Source organism: Mauremys reevesii, linkage group 7 (genome assembly GCF_016161935.1).
Source record: "Mauremys reevesii isolate NIE-2019 linkage group 7, ASM1616193v1, whole genome shotgun sequence".
Classification (NCBI taxonomy): domain Eukaryota; kingdom Metazoa; phylum Chordata; order Testudines; family Geoemydidae; genus Mauremys; species Mauremys reevesii.
Window position 1 is genome coordinate 101,965,779 of NC_052629.1, and position 19,742 is coordinate 101,985,520.

General features: G+C 41.0%; 1 protein-coding gene across 6 annotated transcripts in view; it reads right to left on the reverse strand.

Annotated features, from left to right (window-relative positions):
• Positions 1-1,780: 1,780 nt before the first annotated feature.
• DENND6A (DENN domain containing 6A) overlaps positions 1,781-19,742 on the reverse strand; it is a 56,660-nt gene continuing 38,698 nt past the window's right edge. For 4 of the 6 annotated variants that reach the window (XM_039546641.1, XM_039546638.1, XM_039546640.1 and 1 more), the window contains 9 exons: positions 15,634-15,728; positions 13,269-13,334; positions 13,101-13,165; positions 10,446-10,535; positions 9,487-9,540; positions 9,288-9,397; positions 6,083-6,185; positions 5,208-5,282; positions 1,781-3,807 (listed from right to left, as the gene is read on the reverse strand). In XM_039546641.1, coding sequence (XP_039402575.1) covers positions 3,676-3,807; positions 5,208-5,282; positions 6,083-6,185; positions 9,288-9,397; positions 9,487-9,540; positions 10,446-10,535; positions 13,101-13,165; positions 13,269-13,334; positions 15,634-15,728 — 790 coding nt within the window. In that variant the 3' untranslated portion in view covers positions 1,781-3,675. Of the gene's footprint in view, positions 3,808-5,194; positions 5,283-6,082; positions 6,186-9,287; positions 9,398-9,486; positions 9,541-10,445; positions 10,536-13,100; positions 13,166-13,268; positions 13,335-15,633; positions 15,729-19,742 lie in introns of all 6 variants that reach the window. The other 2 variants (XR_005601143.1, XM_039546639.1) reach the window with 2 other exon arrangements.

Below are 19,742 nucleotides of genomic sequence, written 5' to 3' on the forward strand. Positions count from 1 at the left end.
GGCGCCACTCTAGGGGGCGACCCAGCCGACCCACCGAGTTTTGCTAGGGTAAAAATCTTCCGACGAACGTGCACGCAGCGTGCGCACACCTAATTGGAATCAATATGAGCAAGCACTCGAAGAAGAACCCAAGGCTCTCATGTCCCTGCACTAGTTGGGGTGCTCCTAAGTTTTGCAGAGAAGTCAGAGACTTGCCCATTCCCAAGCACTGGAATTCAAGGAAAATCTTCACTGCCAGTTACCAAAATAGAATATGGGGTGGGTGGAAACTAACATCAAAGGGAAAAGCGTCAAGCAAGCTTGTGTGTTTATATTGGATAGTAAATATTAATCCTTTATTATTTTTGTATTAAATTCAATTTCTTGACCAGAAATCCCAGGAACTGTTGCGTTAATCAAAGGTGCTGGCTAGTGTTAAAGAGGGTTTTGTTTTAAATAAATGAACATCTTTGTCCTAGTAGGCCTGTACTCTATTATCCCTGATTTACTTGGAACTTTAGCTGACCCTAGTGCATTATCGATAACACTGAATTTTAGCTAGACCTTAGTGTGTTGTTAAATAATGGATTGTGTCTTTTGTACTCAACTCTTGACCCTTAAAGAAATGTCCAGAAAGGAACCACTTGTAACCTAGATGAGGCAGATGTATTCTGCAATTAATAAGATAATTATCAAAAGATGCTTTAGGCTTATCAGGAATTACTTTAACAGATGATTTCTATTATAAGGACTTGATTACACTGGTCTACAATTTTTGAGAAGTCGTCTGCTTCAGAGATAAAATGTGCTATTTATTATGTATTTTGATGTGCTGAATTCAAATATGACAATTAAAACAACTGATTGGCTACTGTTTCTAAGTTATTTAAGTTTTTACATTTTATGTCTATGTATATTGTGTAGATAGTAGAGTTTTAATCATAAATTGTAAACCTAGGTCTTTTCATGTGTTTATGGTTGCTTTACATGATAATATTTCACCTGTCCTGTTTATGTTTAGTTCTTGTGTTGACCCTTAACAACTTTTAACTGTTTGCTGAGAGGTGGCTATATTGGGCCATTCTTTTCTTTCCTGCTTGTTTTTCCAGACAGTCCCCTATTACACTAAAAGCAATACATTCATACTGTAAGCATCCCAGGAACCAGACCAACATACAGTATTCATAAATTGTCACAGGGGAGCTCCATATCTGTCACTGATGCTTCAATTTGTTAGCTTGCAGAAGGCCCAAGCAGATTGTCTCCTCAATTCCCTCAGGCATTTTCAGAGGGTGAAAAGTAGGCAGAAGCATCTGGCATCATCTCACCTTCCTTCTGTGAGGTCATTGCCCTTCTTTCCTGCTCATTTTCCCCCCTCTCTTCCTCCTTAGGACTTCTTCCCTTGTCTGTCCCTCCAAAACGTCTTGTCCCCCCACTCACAGTTATTTCACAACTTATTTCCTTATACTGCATCACCTTCCTTCCTCTCTCTGCTTCCCTTGTCCAGAGTTTTCCCTTTCCTTTTTCATCTACTCCCCATCCCCCTAGAGTCTTCTCCCAGTCACATACCCTCACATTCTCCTTTGAGTCTAGTAGCGATTGCTGCTGTGTGTGCGTGGTGGGGGTGGGGGAGGAGGAGAGAAGAGGGTGTCTTCTCTGCTGTTGTAGTGAGACAAATGATAAGGGTTCTGGCAGAGGGGCAAATAAGGAACAGTCTCTGTAGGCTGCTGAACAGCTTCAACAATTCCTCAGTGCAGGAGATAATTTAGACATTTGATTTGCTGAACAAGTAACCTAAATAAACATTCCAAAAGATTGACATTTATTTCCTTTTACAAAAATACATATTTTCAGTCAAGTGGTAATAGGCTGACATAATTGATGCCAGTTTACACAGTTATAAGATATCATACAGTGCTTCAGTTAAATATTTTAATGGCCACTTTTCAGTTTCAGGGTTAGAAATGCTAGTCATCAGCTGTGCAAAACAAATTGCAAGTTAGAGATTAATTAATGCCATAGTGGTATAATTTAAATGACAGTCTTGATACAATTCGTTAAACTAACTTCTGATCATGAATGTTATATAAACTGTAAAAGTATTAAAATACGTATTTTCTTAAAAATAACAATGTGACAGTTTATACCTAAATAAGACATTTTTAGAAAGATAGTATGAAACATTTATCATACAAAGGCATTTTTTCCATAGCAGGATTGCAACGTTACAAGACTTCGTATTCTACCCAAAGTACGTAAAGCAGAATCTTTTGCTCACTGTGAACCACTTGTCATCTAAGAGTATAAAGTATGTACTGTATTTATTTGTACATCATGGCTTCATCTTATCCTGCTTGGAATGGATCCTCAAAGTCACTCTTTGCATGCAGAGCAAATGTGCACTTCTTATACCAGTCTTAGTTTTCTTGGTTTAAGGTGATCTAGTGGCAACAAATTCTTGTTGCTTAATATAGAATGAAAAATTATTATTTATGCATGTTTACTGTATGCATGTATTTTAAGTAGCTTAACTGTGCTGCAACTCCTTCTGGATATAGTCTCAACAATCCCCAAGATTCCTTCAGCTGAAAGTAATATAGTCTCCTCTCTCCTCCCCATTTCCTCCTCCTAAAAAACAGTCTAATACAATCATTTCCTGGCAGGAGAGAAAAGCACACCTTAAGATTACTACTACAATGATCCTCAACTACAGTGGATTCTGTGCCAGTTAGCACTACTGACATCTATTACAGGATGAGCAACAGTAACATTAAACTTGGTATATTTAGTAAGCAACACTTTATATTTTGTGATGCAGACTATATAGTTAAGATTAATGGAAACTTAAATCCTTAATTTCAGCAGTTCAGCTTTAAAATTATTTTAATTGTTCAATGATAAAAATACAACTAATCTGGGGTAAGCATTAAGGCCTGTGAAGACAATTACCCATTATCTGACCTTAAATGGACAAAGTTAAAGGAAAATATACCAGTTTCTCTTTCTTAGGATATATTTAACAGATGCCTTCTTTTCTGTCCAGAGGCAGATGTAATATAATCATTGAAGAAAAAAAAAAGTAAAAAAGTAAAACAAGATTAATAGCCTATTTAATGCTTTCATTTGTCTCTGCTAATAGCAGTTCTATATATCATAAAATTTTGATTTGCCAACACAATTCCTCAACTATTATGTACTTCATCCAAGTCACAATAGCATGGCTGTTAGTTTTTAACATCAGATTAAAAATATCTAAAGAAAGAAGGCATTAAAAACAATTAGATATTACCTTAAATGGGACAGTCTCTTTACAAAGCCAATGTGAATGTTGCTTCCCCCTGAGTTAACATTACTGTGCACAGCGGCACCAATTTAAAAAAAAAACATTCTGCAATGCCAGCATTGCATTGTGGTCCTGCATGTTTCATAATTTCATATACCCACAGGTTGTTAATAAGAGCACTTGGTTTTAAACATAATGAACACAGAAATTCTTTAGTTCCATCAGTATTTAAGTGGAACCCCTGTAGGTTTCTATTTTAAAAGAAAAGCTAAAAATTGTTTTTCCACTATTACTACTGTCAATTACAAGTGTTAGTATACCATTTGCAGCTCCAGTCCATTGATCTCTGCCAGTCTCTTCCGTGAAGCTTTGGAATATGTTGTGTGTTTGCAGCATAAAAATCCTAATACAAATCATGTTGTACCAGTTTTGAGCAGAATATCCTGTAAGTCATCTGGGAGTGCTAGTATAATTGCATCAATGTGCATCTGTAGCTTTTCCATAGTGTCAGGTTTCATGGGTAGATGTTCTCTGTCAGCCTGGAACTATAGGAAGCACAATTAAACACATTTTTCAATTAAAAAACTGCAAGTGAATGTAATGTTCATAAAAGAAATCAGACTAATGGATCTGAAGTCCTCCATCTAATTAACAGATACGTGGACAGTGGGAATGCAAGCTTCCCCTCATACCACCAGCTTATTTCAACCTTGATTTGGACAAACTTCCAGGAATCAAGGCAAGTTTGGTTTCCAGGTTCATTTAGGACTCAGTCTTGCTCCTATTGGAGTCAGTGGCAAAACACACATTGGCTTCAATGGGAGCAGGACTGAGCCCTTAATTTTGGCAGCTCTGCTTAGATTGCCAACATCAGTAAGTGTAACTGGGTGGCTTGTTCCTCAAGGTATGGAGGGCCTAGGGCTAGCCAACCCTGATTACTAAATGAGCCACAAGCGAGATCAGGTGATTTTCCTATAAAGAGCAGCAGAAAGCCCAGGCCACTGCAGGGCGTGAGAAAGGCTCCTGCTGGAAAGATGCTGACATCAGGAGAGTTTGGAGGCCAGAGACCAATGAGTTGGAAATAGGACTCCCCTGATTGGGTATGGGCTTAGAGATCAGTGCCAGAAGGCTGAGCTCCAGCTTGGAAGAGATGGGACAACAGACTGGAACAGAAGAAGAGCTCTGGCTGTGACAGAAGATGCCAGAGCTAAGTATTAACTTTTGGGTTGTGGTGATGGATTGTATTTTGGGACCCTGAGGATTGTTTTGAACAGTTTCTGTTATTAAACCAGCACTAGGCAGGGGTGATGTAAACCCAGAGAAAAGCCCGTGTGCAATTATTTCAGGGGCCCTGAAGAGAGGAAAACAGAGGAAAGGTGCTGGAGAGCAACCTCTGGCCATGAGGGGGACACTCAGGAAGCCATGGATCCTGTTCAAGTGAGTTTTGAGATGTCAGCTAGGCACAGGACTGAAACAATCAATTAAACCATCTAAGTTGCAGAGGGGGAGGTTTAGGTTGGACATTAGGAAAAACTTTTTCACTAGTAGGGTGGTGAAGAACTGGAATGGGTTACCTAGGGAGGTGGTGGAATCTCCTTCCTTAGAGGTTTTTAAGGTCAGGCTTGACAAAGCCCTGGCTGGGATGATTTAGTTGGGCTTGGTCCTGCTTTGAGCAGGGGGTTGGACTAGATGACCTCCTGAGGTCCCTTCCAACCCTGAGATTCCATGATTCTAAGTACTGTTCAGCCACCAGCCTTTTGGTTACTGCTGAACTGGGCCATCCACATTTGAATTAGTGACCTGGATGATCACCATCTATCTTCTGAGCTATCAAAGTCTTGTGAGGAACATTCAGTTCAATTTGAAGTGGATGTAAAACACACAAACACACTCACTCTACAATATGAAGTGACAAATTTCTTCTGTACTTACTATAGTTACATACCAGTTTATTCTTTAGCTTTAAGACAAGATCCACTGTTTCTACTTCAGTATGTTTCTGACTCCAGAAAAGCAAGTCCTTTAAGGATAAAAATTCATAATGCTGAAATATTTACATACATAAACACACACTACTTTCAACAAAACCATTAATTTACTTTTGAAAAACTTCTAGTATACACCTCTACCCCGCTATAACGCAACCCGATATAACATGGGTTCGCGTATAGCACGGTAGCAGCGGGGCTCCGGCGGCGCTTTAAAGGGTCCGAGGCTCCACCTGCTGCGGAGCCCTGGGCCCTTTAAATCACTGCTGGAGCCCTGCCGCTGCTATCCGGAGCTGTTGCAGCGGGGCTCCGACAGCGATTTAAAGGGCCTTGGGGCTCCCTGTGGCCGGAACCCCGGGCTCTTTAAATCACTGCTGCAGCCCTGCCACCGCTACCCCGATGTAACGGCATTTCACCTATAACGCGGTAGGGATTTTTGGCTCCCTACAACTGCATTATATTGGGATAGAGGTGTATTTAGAACATTACTGCAATATACTACTTCTCACTATTTATGCATTTGTCATCTTAAGACAAACACAGGCTGGTCAATTTCATTTTCCAGTTCTCCAGCATTAGCACACCCTTTAGGTTCCAAATGCTGCAGAGATTTTTTATTTTTTTTTAAGTGTTTCAAACTGCAATTTAACTTTTTTTATTTTTATGTTTTTAGTTGAAATAAAACATTCTGACAAGTGTCTCAATCTTTTTAACTATTACAGTTGACAGGTGGTGAGGAGAGAACACTTCTGAAACATGGAGCAAAGTTTTGATGTAAAAGAAAATTTTTTTTATAAATCACTAAAAGAAAAAAAAATCATACTTTTCTTACCTCATTACAGAGCGCTTCTAAATGGAGGGCCTCCAACTTCTGTGTCATTTCCTTCCGCCGGGTCCTGAACCAGCCATTGAAGTTTGGAGATTTCAAGAAGTGTCTTCAATAAAACAGTGCAAACAAATTTATATTTTAAATTACATTCTCAATTCAATTCTTTCTTTTTCCTCCATCATCAAGTCTCTTACACAACTTCACAAGACTGTATAGTAGTTTTGTTATGGGGAGGAGGATATAAATATCAATTAGAAGGTTTTCATCTTTCAGAAAAATTATTAATTCTGCTTGGGAAGGAAAGTTACGTAGTGGAACACTTATTAAAAAATGTCACTATTTCTGAAACAGGTTTCTGTGTCCCTTCAAAAAAACACACCAAAAAGCCTTATGCTCTGAAGTCCTTATGAAGTCTTCAGGCACAAAGATGCTTGTATTTAAATGACTTGTTGTTTTATTTGAAATGTTGATTATCAAAAACAATTTGATGTCCCCTGCCATTACGCTTTGGCGAACAGTTTCCATTCTAATGAAAGGAAAGGTGACTGAGAACTAAAGAGTTTCATGATTATTATCGCTCTTGCTAGTTCTTCATGAGTTTAGGAGTTAATATAACACAGCTTCTTTGACCTCGGGATTCTTACTTCCCATATGGATAGGTATACGAGTACTATATAGCCATCTATTTCTGTTTATAGGGATTATTCGTAAAGATTTATATTATGGTATCACCCAAGGACTAGGACCTGATTATGCTGGGTGCTGTGCACACATATGTTAGAGACAAAACCTGTCCTGGAGGACTTCACAAAAGATAGAAAAATGGAGATATAACATTCAAGGAAAATAAACATGGAGAAGGATTAACACAACTTGGTTAGTTCCTTTCTTTTTAAAATTAGGATAAAAAGGTACAGTGAGGACTGGCCAAGTCTAAACGTATGGGAGTAGGAAAAACATCTGCCTATCCATGATCAGCAAGCAGGGTTTTGGAGGCATCACAGCAGAGGTGAGTGTTAAGGGGGCATGTAAAGAAGATAAAGGTACTAGCTGTAACGATTATAGTAGAGATTTAAAAAAAAAGTATAAGGGGTGGCGTGGCAAAGATGCTTAAGGAAAAAGTTGTCAGATGGGCAGTAAAAGCTAAGAATTTTGGCAGAGTGAAGGCAGGGCTCAACAGTACAGTATGATACTAGGTCAGATAGAGAGGGTGAGGCTAAGTTATGAAGAGCCTTACAGGGTCAAGACAAAAAGTAATGTCTTGGGGGACTAGAGGAAGAACTCAAAGAAAACTATGATTTGGTCAGGAACATAAGCCTCAAAGATGATCTTACCAATTGCATTTTGAAAGACAGAAGCATTTTTTAAAAAGAGCCTATCATTGTACATAAGAACGGCCATACTGGGTCAGCCCAAAGGTCCATCTAGCCCAGTATCCTGTCTTCCGACAGTGGCCAATGCCAGGTGCCCCAGAGGGAATGAACAGAACAGGTAATCATCAAGTGATCCATTCCCTGTAACCCATTCCCAGCTTCTGGCAAACAGAGGCTAGGGACACCATCCTCTCCCATCCTGGCTAACAGCCACTGATGGACTTATCCTCTGTGAATTTATCTAGTTCTTTTTGAACCCTGTTATAGTCTTGACCTTCACAACATCCTCTGGCAAGGAGTTCCACAGGTTGACTGTGCATTGTGTGAAAAAATACTTTGTTTTAAATCTGCTGCCTATTAATTTCATTTGGTGACCCCTAGTTCTTGTGTTAGGAGGAGGAGTAAATAACACTTTCTTGTTTACTTTCTCCACACCAATCATGATTTTATAGACCTCTATCATATCTCCCCTTAGCCGTCTCTTTTCCAAGCTGAAAAGTCCCAGTATTAATCTCTCCTCATATGGCAGCCATTCTATACCCCTAATCATTTTTGTTGCCCTTTTCTGAATCTTTTCCAATTTCAATATATCTTTTTTTGAGATGGGGTGACCACATCTGCATGCGGCATTCAAGTTGTGGGCATACCATGGATTTACATAGAGACAATATGATATTTTCTGTCTTATTATCTATCCCTTTCTTAATGATTCCCAACAATCTGTTCACTTTTTTGACTGCTGCTGCAAATTGAGTGGATGTTTTCAGAGAACTATCCACAATGACTTCAAGATCTCTTTCTTGAGTGGTAACAGCTAACTTAGATCCCATCATTTTATACGTATAGTTGGAATTATGTTTTCCAATGTGCACTACTTAGCATTTATCAGCACTAAATTTCATCTGCCATTCTGCTGCCCAGTCACCAAGTTTTGTGAGATCCTTTTATAGCTCTTCACAGTCTGCTTGGGACTTAACGGTCTTGAATAGTTTTGTATCATTTGCAAATTTTGCCACCTCACTGTTTACCCCTTTTTCCAGATCATTTATGAACATGTTGAATAGAACTGGTCCCAGAACAGACCCCTGGGGGACACCACTATTTACGTCTCTCTATTCTGAAAACTGACCATTTATTTCTATCCTTTGTTTCCTATCTTTTAACCAGTTACCAATCCATGAGAGGAAGTTCCTTCTTACCCATGACAGCTTCCTTTGCTTAAGAGCCTTTGGTGAGGGACCTTGTCAAAGGCTTTCTGAAAATCCAAGTACGCTATATCCACTGGATCCCCCTGTAGTATCAAAGCACTATGATGTATAAAAGATGGAGTGAAAGAGGTGCTTTACCCAGCACTCTTGCTGGCCATTCCATCAGGAAAACTGTGCATCTTAACTTCCCATTTGAGAAGGTACTACAATTACAGCCAAATAGACAGAAGAGATGTTCTGGGGATAAAATGAGTCCAGAATATAAGACTTACCAGGATGAAACGATGAGATCCCACATTCAGCTATTTAGAGCTCCCTACTGAAAAGCTTTTCTTCCCATTTATCTAGTAATTTTTTTAATACTAGAATATAGTGATCTATAATACTTTGCACTGTCACATGAAAACCATTAACAGGTTACCCAGAGGGGCATATCTAAATGGATATTTAAAGTTTGCTAAACATTATGAATTTGTTTGATTAGACACGAACTATGTAAATAAATCCTTTTGCATAATATTCAGTTATAAGAACAATTAGATTTGCCCCCAAAACAAAAAGGGCATGTAACGTGTTAGGCATCACTGTATTTACATACAAATTGGGGGTCTCATTTTAAAAAGTGACCTGTAAAGTCCTATCCAGTCTCCCTTTAATCCAGAGGTGAGCTGTGGTCCTGCTTTCTCAAGTGTTTTCATAAAGTCTTCTTGGCTGAATTGTCTCAACTGTGGTGGACTCTACAAAAGAAACCAAGTTTTTGGCAGCTTAAGTATGAGTTTTCTTTAGTCACAAACATTTTCAGCTCATTCAAGGATTATTTCCTTACCTTCCATGGAGATATGCTCTTTTGCAGGGGCATCAGGCTTGCCACATAACGTTCCTGAGAAGGAAGAAAAATAATTTAAGAAACAAAATCCTGATCTTGGAGCCACTGTATTTTTAATCAATTCGCGGTAATATGCCACTTGGTTGAAAAAGGCTGCCTAGAACAGTCTTCTCAGCTATCATAACAAAGTATAATAATATACATTTATATAGCTCTTCTCATCACAAAGTGATTTATAAACTATGTACATTCAACACCACTGAAATCCAGCCAGCTCTGGGATTAAAGGAGACAACTAAGCAGTTGACTGCATGTTCAATGTTGGGAGAGAAAGTTTATTCAAAGAATATGTGAAGAGTTAGAGGAAGTACTCAAAGTAAAAAAAAAACAAAAAAAACTATGGAATCATTAGTGTCCATTTAGAACAGACAGGATCTCTGCAGCTGAGGTCTCATCTGAAAGACTACCTCACAGTATCTGCCTTTAGGGATACACAGATAAATGTACCCTGCTGGGATCTGAACCTGTGGTTTCAGGCGGAGGGATAGCTCAGTGGTTTGAGCATTGGCCTGCTAAACCCAGGGTTATGAGTTCAATCCTTGAGGAGGCCACTTAGGGATCTGGGGCAAAAATTGGTCCTGCTAGTGAAGGCAGGGGGCTGGACTCGATGACCTTTCAAGGTCCCTTCCAGCTCTAGGAGATAGGTAATAATTGGAGATATACCGATTACCTAAAATGCTTCAAATCTGATGCTTAGACTACTAAACCACCATCATCATCTTCCTAGCACACCTGAGCAAATTAAAACTGCAGGACCAATTATATGTTTAAAAAATAAAATCACAAAGGCAGCCCTGAACTCTAGTTATTCGAAAGAAATTATGACAATAGCTTTTATACTGAAGAAATATATTGTTATCAGAGGTGTTGGCCAACAAATATTACATATGTCATCTTACTAATGGAATGATGAAGCTTTGTGTCAGTTCCAAGAAGTAACGTCTAAGAATTACACTTTGGGCTTCTGCAGGACGTTTCTGTTGTACACCCTGTAAGAAGCAACCATAGTAATAATCTATTATTCCAACATATGACAAAAAGATTTCTTAATTACTAAACAATTAGGAGACTCATCAAAGACCAGGTTCACACTCCACTGATGTACACCTATTTAAAACAGACTTAAGGCATTGCTGTAGAGAAATCACTAACACTATTAATTGTGTTGCATTTTAATAGTCTTAATATAGATCACAGTGATTTCTGTTTCTTTTTTATTATGTTTTTACATGATCTCTGTATTTCAAGTTAATCTAGGAAAGGAAACCGAAACACTAGGAGAAAAAAATATTCTGAGAATAACCATAAACCAGTCAAAGCTAGGAAATTTTGAGTTGAGAAAACTCACACACGAGATTTCTAGGCTGAAGAGGTTGGAAAAAGCATGGACAGACTTTGGTTAATCATCTAAACTCTCTGGATTCTTACCCAATTTTTTTTTAAATTCCACCATTATTATTATTATTTTTTTAAAAAGCACGACTACAACTGCTGACAGGAAGACAAATGCTTCTAGAAGACAATGTTTGAATCAGCTCAGGCAGGGCAAAGACATAAGTGTCCAAGTTGATATTTTCAGAGTTTTTTGTTTTAGTCTGTGAAGCCTGGTCTACATTACGAGTTTATCTCGAATTTAGCAGCGTTAAACCAAATTAACCCTGCACCCGTCCACACAACGAAGCCCTTTATTTCGATATAAAGGGCCCTTAATATCAATATCTGTACTCCTCCCCGACGAGGGGAGTAGTGCTCAAATCGGTATTGCCATTTCGAATTAGGGTTAGTGTGGCCGCAATTCGACGGTATTGGCCTCCGGGAGCTATCCCACAGTGCACCATTGTGACCGCTCTGGACAGCAATCTGGAGTCGGATGCACTGGCCAGGTAGACAGGAAAAGCCCAGCGAACTTTTGAATTTCATTTCCTGTTTGCCCAGTGTGGAGAACTGATCAGCACAGGTCAGAACATGCAGTCCCAGAATCAAAAAAGAGCTCCAGCATGGACTGTATTGGAGTTACTGAATCTGATCACTGTATGGGGAGATGAATCTGTTCTATCAGAACTCTGTTCCAATAGACGAAATGCCAAAACATTTGAAAAAATCTCCAAGGCCACGATGGACAGAGGCCACAACAGGGACTCAACACAGTGCTGCGTGAAACTAAGGAGCTGAGACAAGCGTACCAGAAAGCCAAAGAATCAAATGGACACTCACGGACGGAGGGGCGTCTGACTGTAGCTATCCCACAGTTCCTGCACTCTCTGAAAACCATTTGAATTCTTGGCTGAGCTCCCAAAGCCTGAAGGGTCAAAAACATTGTTGCGGGTGGTTCAGGGTATATGTCGTCAGCCCCACGCCTCCTCCCTCTGTGAAGGCAAAAGGGAAAAAAATCGTTTCTCGCCTTTTTTCAATGTCACTGTATGTCTACTGGATGCTGCTGGCAGACGCAGTGCTGCAGCGCTACACAGCAGCATCCCCTTCCCTTGCCTTGCGGACGGCAGACGGTACAGTATGACTGATATCCGTCATCGTCGTCCCATGAGTGCTCCTGGCTGGCCTCGGTGAGGTCGGCCGGGGGTGCCTGGGGAAAAATGGTAATGACTCCAGGTCATTCTCTTCTTTAAGTTTTGTCTAATGGAGATTCACTCCTGCCTGGAATATCATGGCAGCTGGAGGCTGCCCTCCGCTCCCCTCCTCCCTTCGATCTCTGCTTGCAGAGGCAATAAAGTCAGTGTTGTTTCTTATTCATGCATTCTTTATTACTTCATCACATAAATGGGGGGATAACTGCCACGGTAGCCCAGGAGGGGTAGAGAAGGAGGGAAGCAACGGGTGGCGTTGTTGCAGGGGCACCCCCTAGAATGGCATGCAGCTCATCATTTCTGTGGGATGTCTGGGGCTCTGACCCAGAGCAGCCGTTTGCCTCTCTGGTTCTTTAGTAGGCTTGCCTGATATTCTAGGCAGGACTGACTCTCCATTAGACAAAACTTAAAGAAGAGAATGACATGGGGAGTCATTCTCATTTTTGTCCAGGCGCCCCCGACCAACCTCACCGAGGCCGGCCAGGAGCACCCATGACAGCAGCAGACGGTACAGTATGTCTGGTAACCGTCTTTGCTAACTTGCAAAGGCAAATGAATGCTGCTGTGTAGCACTGCAGTACCGCGTCTGTTAGCAACATCCAGTAGACATACGGTGACAGTGAAAAAAGGCTGAATGAGCTCCATGGTTGCCGTGCTATGGTGTCTGCCCGGGCAATCCAGGGAAAAGGGTGCGAAATGATTGTCTGCCGTTGCTTTCACGGAGGGAGGATTGACTGACAACATTTACCCATAACCCCCCGCGACAAATTTTTGGCCCCATCAGGCTTAGTGTGGCCGCGTGCACGCGACTTTATACAATCTGTTTCCAAAAATCGGTTTCTGTAAAATCGGAATAATCCCGTAGTGTAGACATACTCAGAGTTCCGTCTACATACTTGACAACCCATATATGAAGAAAAAGATCTACCAACATACAAAACTGTTTCAATAAACAGATCTCTGCACGTTTACCTTTTGTAACTGTTTTATAATTTCTTCATCTCTGTTCAAGTATGGCTTATAAGATGTATAAACACCTGGAAGAAAAAAAAAAGAATACAGCCAAAAAACAGCTAAGGTATGCATTTTTAGTAAAGAAAATGGTAAGGCTTATGTTTTTATGATGATCAAGCTTATTACCAGGTTTAGAATCCAAAGTCTTTAGGTTCTTCAGCTTTTTCACTTTCACTTGCTTTGGAACTTCACCTGCCAAAATATTTAAAATCACCACCACCTTAAAAATCTTTTCTTTGGGTGCATGCACCACAATTAATACATTGTATAATACAAAATAACACATGTATTTACAAATCCTTATTTTTATTCAGTACATTGCCTAATGACACGAGATATCAGAAGTGCAGGTAAGCATCCCAACTAAAATAGATATGAAAATGTAATAGATAAACTAAGTCTTGCAGACTTTCCATTGAACAAAACTGCATTAAAATAAAAAAATATTAAAAATCCTCTATATTGAAGAAAATTGGAAAAGGACAGTTACCTGTTCCCTAACTGGCATTCTTCGAGATGTGTTGCTCGTGTCTATTCCACAGTAGGTGTGTGTTCTCGCCACGTGCACCGGTGCCGGAAGTTTTTCCATTAGCAATACCCGTAGGGGGAGCACTGCTGCAACCTCTGGAGTGGCGCCTCTATAGCGCGCTATAAGGGGAGCCACGCGCTCCCCTCACCCTCAGTTCCTTCTTGCCAAACCAACTCTGACAGAGGGAAAGGAGGGCGGAATGTGGAATAGACATAAGCAACACATCTCGAAGAACGGGGCCCCCGTGAGACGGGATAACACCAAGTTTAGATCCCACTGAGGAACTGGGGTTCTAGCATTAGGAAAGGACCAGTCAAGTCCTTTGAGGAAACGCCCAGTCATGGCATGGGAGAAAACGGAGCAGCCCTGGACCAGCAGGTGGAACACCAAAATAGCGACCAGGTGCGCCTTGATGGAGGAAGGCGCCAGGCCCTGAGTTCTAAGGTGAAGGAGTACTCAAGGATAAGTGGGAGTGGGACAGCCATTGGGGAAGTACCCCGCTCGCCTGCCCACCTGGAGAACCAGGACCACTTCGCTAGGTAGGCTTGGCGCGTGGATAGCTTCCTACTTTCTAGGAGGACACGCCTGACCCCTTCAGAACACTTTGCCTCCTCCGCATTTAGCCACTGAGCGGCCACGCTGTCAAATGGAGGGCGGCTAGGTTGGGGTGGAGGAGGCAGCCCTGGTCCTGGGAGAATAGGTCCGGGCGGAGCGGCAATGGCCACAGAGGGGCCACCAGCAAGCCCAGGAGGGTCTGTACCAATGTTGCCGGGACCAGGCTGAAGCGATCAGGAGGATGTGTGCCTTGTCCGTTTTTACTTTCTCCAGGACCTTGCTGATGAGGGGAAACGAGGGAAAGGCATAAAGGAGTTGACCTGACCATGACAGGAGGAAGGCATCTGAGATCGCATTCCTCCCTACCCCCCCACCACCACCCGGAACAAAACATGGGGTAATGGCGGTTCTGTTGGGTTGCAAACAGGTCTACTTGAGGAGTGCCCCATGCTCGGAAGAGCTTGTGAGTGACCTCCGAGTGGAGTGACCACTCGTGTTGGGAGGAGAAAACCCTGCTCAAGCGATCAGCCTGTGTGTTGTTGATGCCTGGCAGGTGGAAAGCCTTCAGGGAGATGTCGTGGGCTACACAGAACTCTCAGAGGCTGAGGGCTTCCCGGCAGAGGGCCAAAGACCTCGTTCCACCTTGCCTGTTGATGTAAAACATCGCGGCAGTGTTGTCCGTGAGAACTCTGACCACCTTGCCGTGTAGCTGTGAGCTGAATGCAACACAGGCTAAGCATATCGCCCTGAGTTTCCTGACGTTTATGTGAAGGGACAGCTCCGCGGCTGATCACATTCCGTGGGTCTGTGAGTTCCCTATGTGGGCCCCCAGCCAAAGTCTGACACGTCGGACACTAGGTCCAGTGACAGGATTGGGCCCTGGAAGGGAATTCCCTGGAGCATATTGGCCGGGCAGGACCACCATTGTAGCTTGGCGATCACCGGTGCCGGAACCGATAGGACTTTGTCCTTGTCTTAAAAAAAACCATCAGAAACTAACTGAATTTCATGAGTGACACATTAGCAAAAGTTTCAGCTATTATTTTCTTGGCAGAGGTATGAAAACAGAATTGTTTGAGTTTTTAAAGATAAAAACACAGGAGCTAATAAGTATCCTTACCTCCTACCTTGAAGACAGAAAAATAGAATGCTAGATGGACTTTACATTAAGTACCACCCCTACAATATTTTTGAGAGTTTGAGTTCATTTAACATCCTTAAATTTCATGAGAAACATGGTTAACACTGTTTTGCATAATAAACTCAATCCTGGAAACTGGCTCACAAAGCATTTAGATTAAGTTATCCGTTTATTAGTGTTCAAGACTTCACTAAAGGTAAAAAATGAAAAAAGTCAATATATTTTACACTTCGAAGCAGAGTTCTGTAGTAGAGCTTATGTTTTACCTGGAAGTTTAATCTCTCCTATTCGGACGATGTGTGGCCAGTGCTGGAGTGTTTTAGCAAAAAAAGGGTTTGTCACTCCTAAAATGACAGAAGGCCTAGAAAAAGAAGAACAGAAATTTTTCAATCAAAAGAGCAACAGTTTTTGCCACTGAAATTTAGATATCAAATATTATTCTAACTTGAACTTATTCTTAAGAGTTAGAAATGAATACCAACACAAAGAAATAATTAACCATATGAAAAGCTTATTTTTTTTAAACAGCATTTCCCAAAGTCTCAGTTTTCAGAGGATTGCAGAACAGATACATCATAGGCTATGTATACACTAGGGATGCGATTTCCCTGCAAGCATACACATACTCAAGCTAGCACAAGTACATGTACGCAAGCATGGGAGTCACCCCCACCATCTTATAGTGTAGATGTAGGATCATTATGAAATTAAAGAATTAAAGTTAGCTAAAGTTTGGTTAAGGAAATATATATGTGTTGTAAAGAAAGGCCCAGACTAGCAAGTAGAAGGAAGGCCTTGAAAATAATGAGAAATAGAGGAACGGAGGATGTCTGGTTCAAATCATTAATGAAATAAGGGGAAATTTCTAAAAAGGCCTCTGACTGATACAGGTGACTGCAGATTGTTTTAAACCAAAACAGAGAATCTGTCTTAAAATGAGCCAGCATGGCTCTTCCCCAACCCACACACCAATTTTAAAGCCTATGTCAACCCAGATGCAATGGGAAAACTATTGAACAGCATAAAGAAGCCAAGGAAAGGCTTTAGGACAGAGGTCCCCAAAGTGTGGGGCGCACCCCCGTAGGGAAGCATGGAGGGACTGCCACCAAGCCCCTCCCCACCCCCAGCTCTGCTCCAGTCCCACCCCCAGCCATATCCCCAGCTCCTCCAGGCCCCTCACCAGGCCCTGTCCCCAGCCTCGGCGTGGCTCCACACCTGGCTGGGGGCCCGGCATGCCCCCACCATGGCCCAGCTGCAACTCCACTCCGGGCCCTGCGCCAGCCCCCAGCCTCAGCCACTGACTGTGGCTCCATTCCCAAACTGGGGCTGAGACTGGGGGCAAGGCTAAGAGTGGAAGATCACCTGGCCGCGGGCCCAGCTCCCACCACAGCCTGGCTGTGACTCCACTCCCATCCCAATCTCAGCCCCTGTCCGCAGTCCCGCTCCCAGCCTGCGGGGGGGGGGGGGGGTATGCACAGGGTAAGTGGGGGGTGTGACTCTCAAAAGGTTGAGGACTGCTGCCTTAGAAAGAAAGGAGATTGTAAATCTTATCTGGATTAAGACTGGAAATAAGAGTGAACTGTCTCAAATTGGTTATTAACTGAAGTCAGTAATTGGCAATGACATCACTTGTTTGTTAAAGGGTATAGAACGTAAACTCTTAAAGGGTTCGTTCACTGCCTGATCACATTGGACCCGACTACTACGGATCTAAGCACCCCTGGGTCTAGCCAGTTTGTAAGTAGCTTGATCAAATGCTTATAAATGTTTTGTTACTGTTTGGATGTAGTGAACTGCTTATTATTTAGCTTTTTATGCATATTAAGAGCAATTGTATAAATATCATTTGGCCTTTGGATTTAATAAAATGAATTTATGGTTAAATTAGTATTTGGTGATTTCCGATAGCAATATTAATAATTCCAAGAGTAGCCATAACCTTATTTAAAGTCTATACTGTAATAAGACAGCACTCCTGCCAAGTCTCATGTTGTACCAATTCTAGCCTAAGTTCTCCTCAGTTGCACTGGTACAACCCTGGAATAACTATCCAAATCTACGGAATTTATCTGGATTTACATAGATATAACAGCAATTTGATCCTGTGTATATCTAAAAGCCAAATGGCTACTTCAAGGTTTTACAATGACAAGCAGTTATTACTTTAAAACTTGTGTCAGTCCACGTCCTTTCTCAAATGACCTATTGCTCCTCCAGATGACCAGGAGTTTAAGAGGGGAGAAACTTATTAGATCATCTAGTCTATTTCCCTGCTGATGCTTGATTGTTTGCTATTGGAAAACATCGAGCTTTCTAAAACTAGACTGAAGGAGCCCCAGGTGTTAGGAGACCATTTCATAATTCAATGTATTTCATTGTTAATAATTTTTTCCTTTTTTGTTTGCACTGTTGTTGTAGCCATGTTGGTCCCAGTATATAAGAGACAAGATTAGTGAGATAATATCTTTTATCAGACCAACTTTTGTTGGTGAAAGAGAAGTTTTCAAGCTTCTTCAGGTCTGGTAAAGGTAATTGGAGTGTCACAACTAAATACAATATGGAACAGACTGTTAAGCATAAGGAATTAACACATGATAAAGTGGGCAACTGACTACTGCAGTCATAGGGCAAAGGTGGGTTAGTGGGTTACAGATTATTGCAGTGAAACAAAACAAGTGGCTCTATTAAGTCCATTATTTTCATTGTCTAGCCAAGTTATGAATTTAAGCTCCCAGGCTTGTCTTTTGAAGGTGTTTGTGCAGGTTCCTTTGAGGACTGAGAGGTCAGATGTGGAGTGATCGTTTTGTGATAGGGTATTTTTGTCTTTTTCAAATGAATTCTCACAGAAAAATGGTAAGACAAAAACACGCTATCACTATTTTTACCCTGAGTGCTGAAGTACTGCATGGAAACTGTATTGTCAGAATTCACCATCTTTAGAACAAGGGACTCTCAGAAATAAAGGCCTTTTCCAGTCTCTAAATTTTTTAATGAAGAAAACCAGAAGAATGCATTTCTCTCTCGTGTGTACATGAACAGATATTTTTAAACATGGGGTCACTAAAGTTTAGACAAACACTACTTTGGATTCCATGCGACTGGTTATTCAGTTTGCAATTTATTTGCTAAAAATAAATGGATCACAAATCTAGTGTCCAAGTTTGGATGCTTTTCCATTACTGTGTTTTCTGAGAAAGATTTTTTTTTAAAAGAAGAAAAAATGTCAGCAGAACAGTCACCAGTTGCTCACACTTTAAAAGCAACCTTGTTCAGAAAATGATCAGTAAATTTATTGCAAACAATCAATCATTGATTAAGTTGTAATATTTCAATGAAATACTTATTTTGAATATAAGTATATGATCTGGTTACCAACATTTGAATATGGATCTGAAGTGCCACAATTTGGTCTAAGAGCAATTATGAAAATTCAAGATTTCAAATCATATTTCCCAAATACTAAAATCCACAAATGACTGATACATTCACACAGGTTCATGGAGGAAAGCACAAACTTTTTCTTACATTTTGTCTACACATGGAAATTTAATGGAATAGCTGTTGTGAAATAAGCTATTATAGTATACAATAGGTATTCCAGGATAGACCCTTGTATCGATGCTCTATTCCAAAATTAGTCATTTTATGCAATAATTATTTTGGAATAAAGTGACTTATTTCAGAATATACCATCTCCATGAGGAACTATTCTGGAATAACTATTACAGAATAATTTGTTCTGCCGTAGCTATTCTGGTCAGTTTCCCCATGCAGACAAGCCCTTACTGAAGAGCAAAGCATCTTTTCTCATTCAGGATTCAACCCTTTCACCAATCAGGTACACAGACATCCCACTGACTTCAAGTATGATTCTAAATATGAAAAGACTAATATTATACCACAGGTTTCAGCTCTTCTTTTTCTCTTAAATAGCAGGATTAATCACAATTAAAACAGAATCATATAAACGAAGGGATGAAAGGGACCTCGAGCGACAGGATCAAGTATACCTAAACCATCCCTGACAGGCATTTGTCCAGCCTGTTCTTGAAAACCTCCAATGATGAGGATTCCACAACCTCCCTTGGAAGCCTATTCCAGAACTTAATTACCCTTATAGTTAGGTATCAGAGGGGTAGCCATGTTAGTCTGGATCTGTAAAAGCAGCAAAGAGTCCTGTGGCACCTTATAGACGTATTGCATCTGATGAAGTGGGTATTCACCCACGAAAGCTCATGCTCCAATACGTCTGTTAGTCTATAAGGTGCCACAGGACTCTGCTGCTCTTATAGTTAGAAAGTTTTTCCTAATATCTAATCTAAATCTCTCTTGCTGCAGACTAAGCCCATTTTCTCCTGTCCTTCCTTCAATGAAC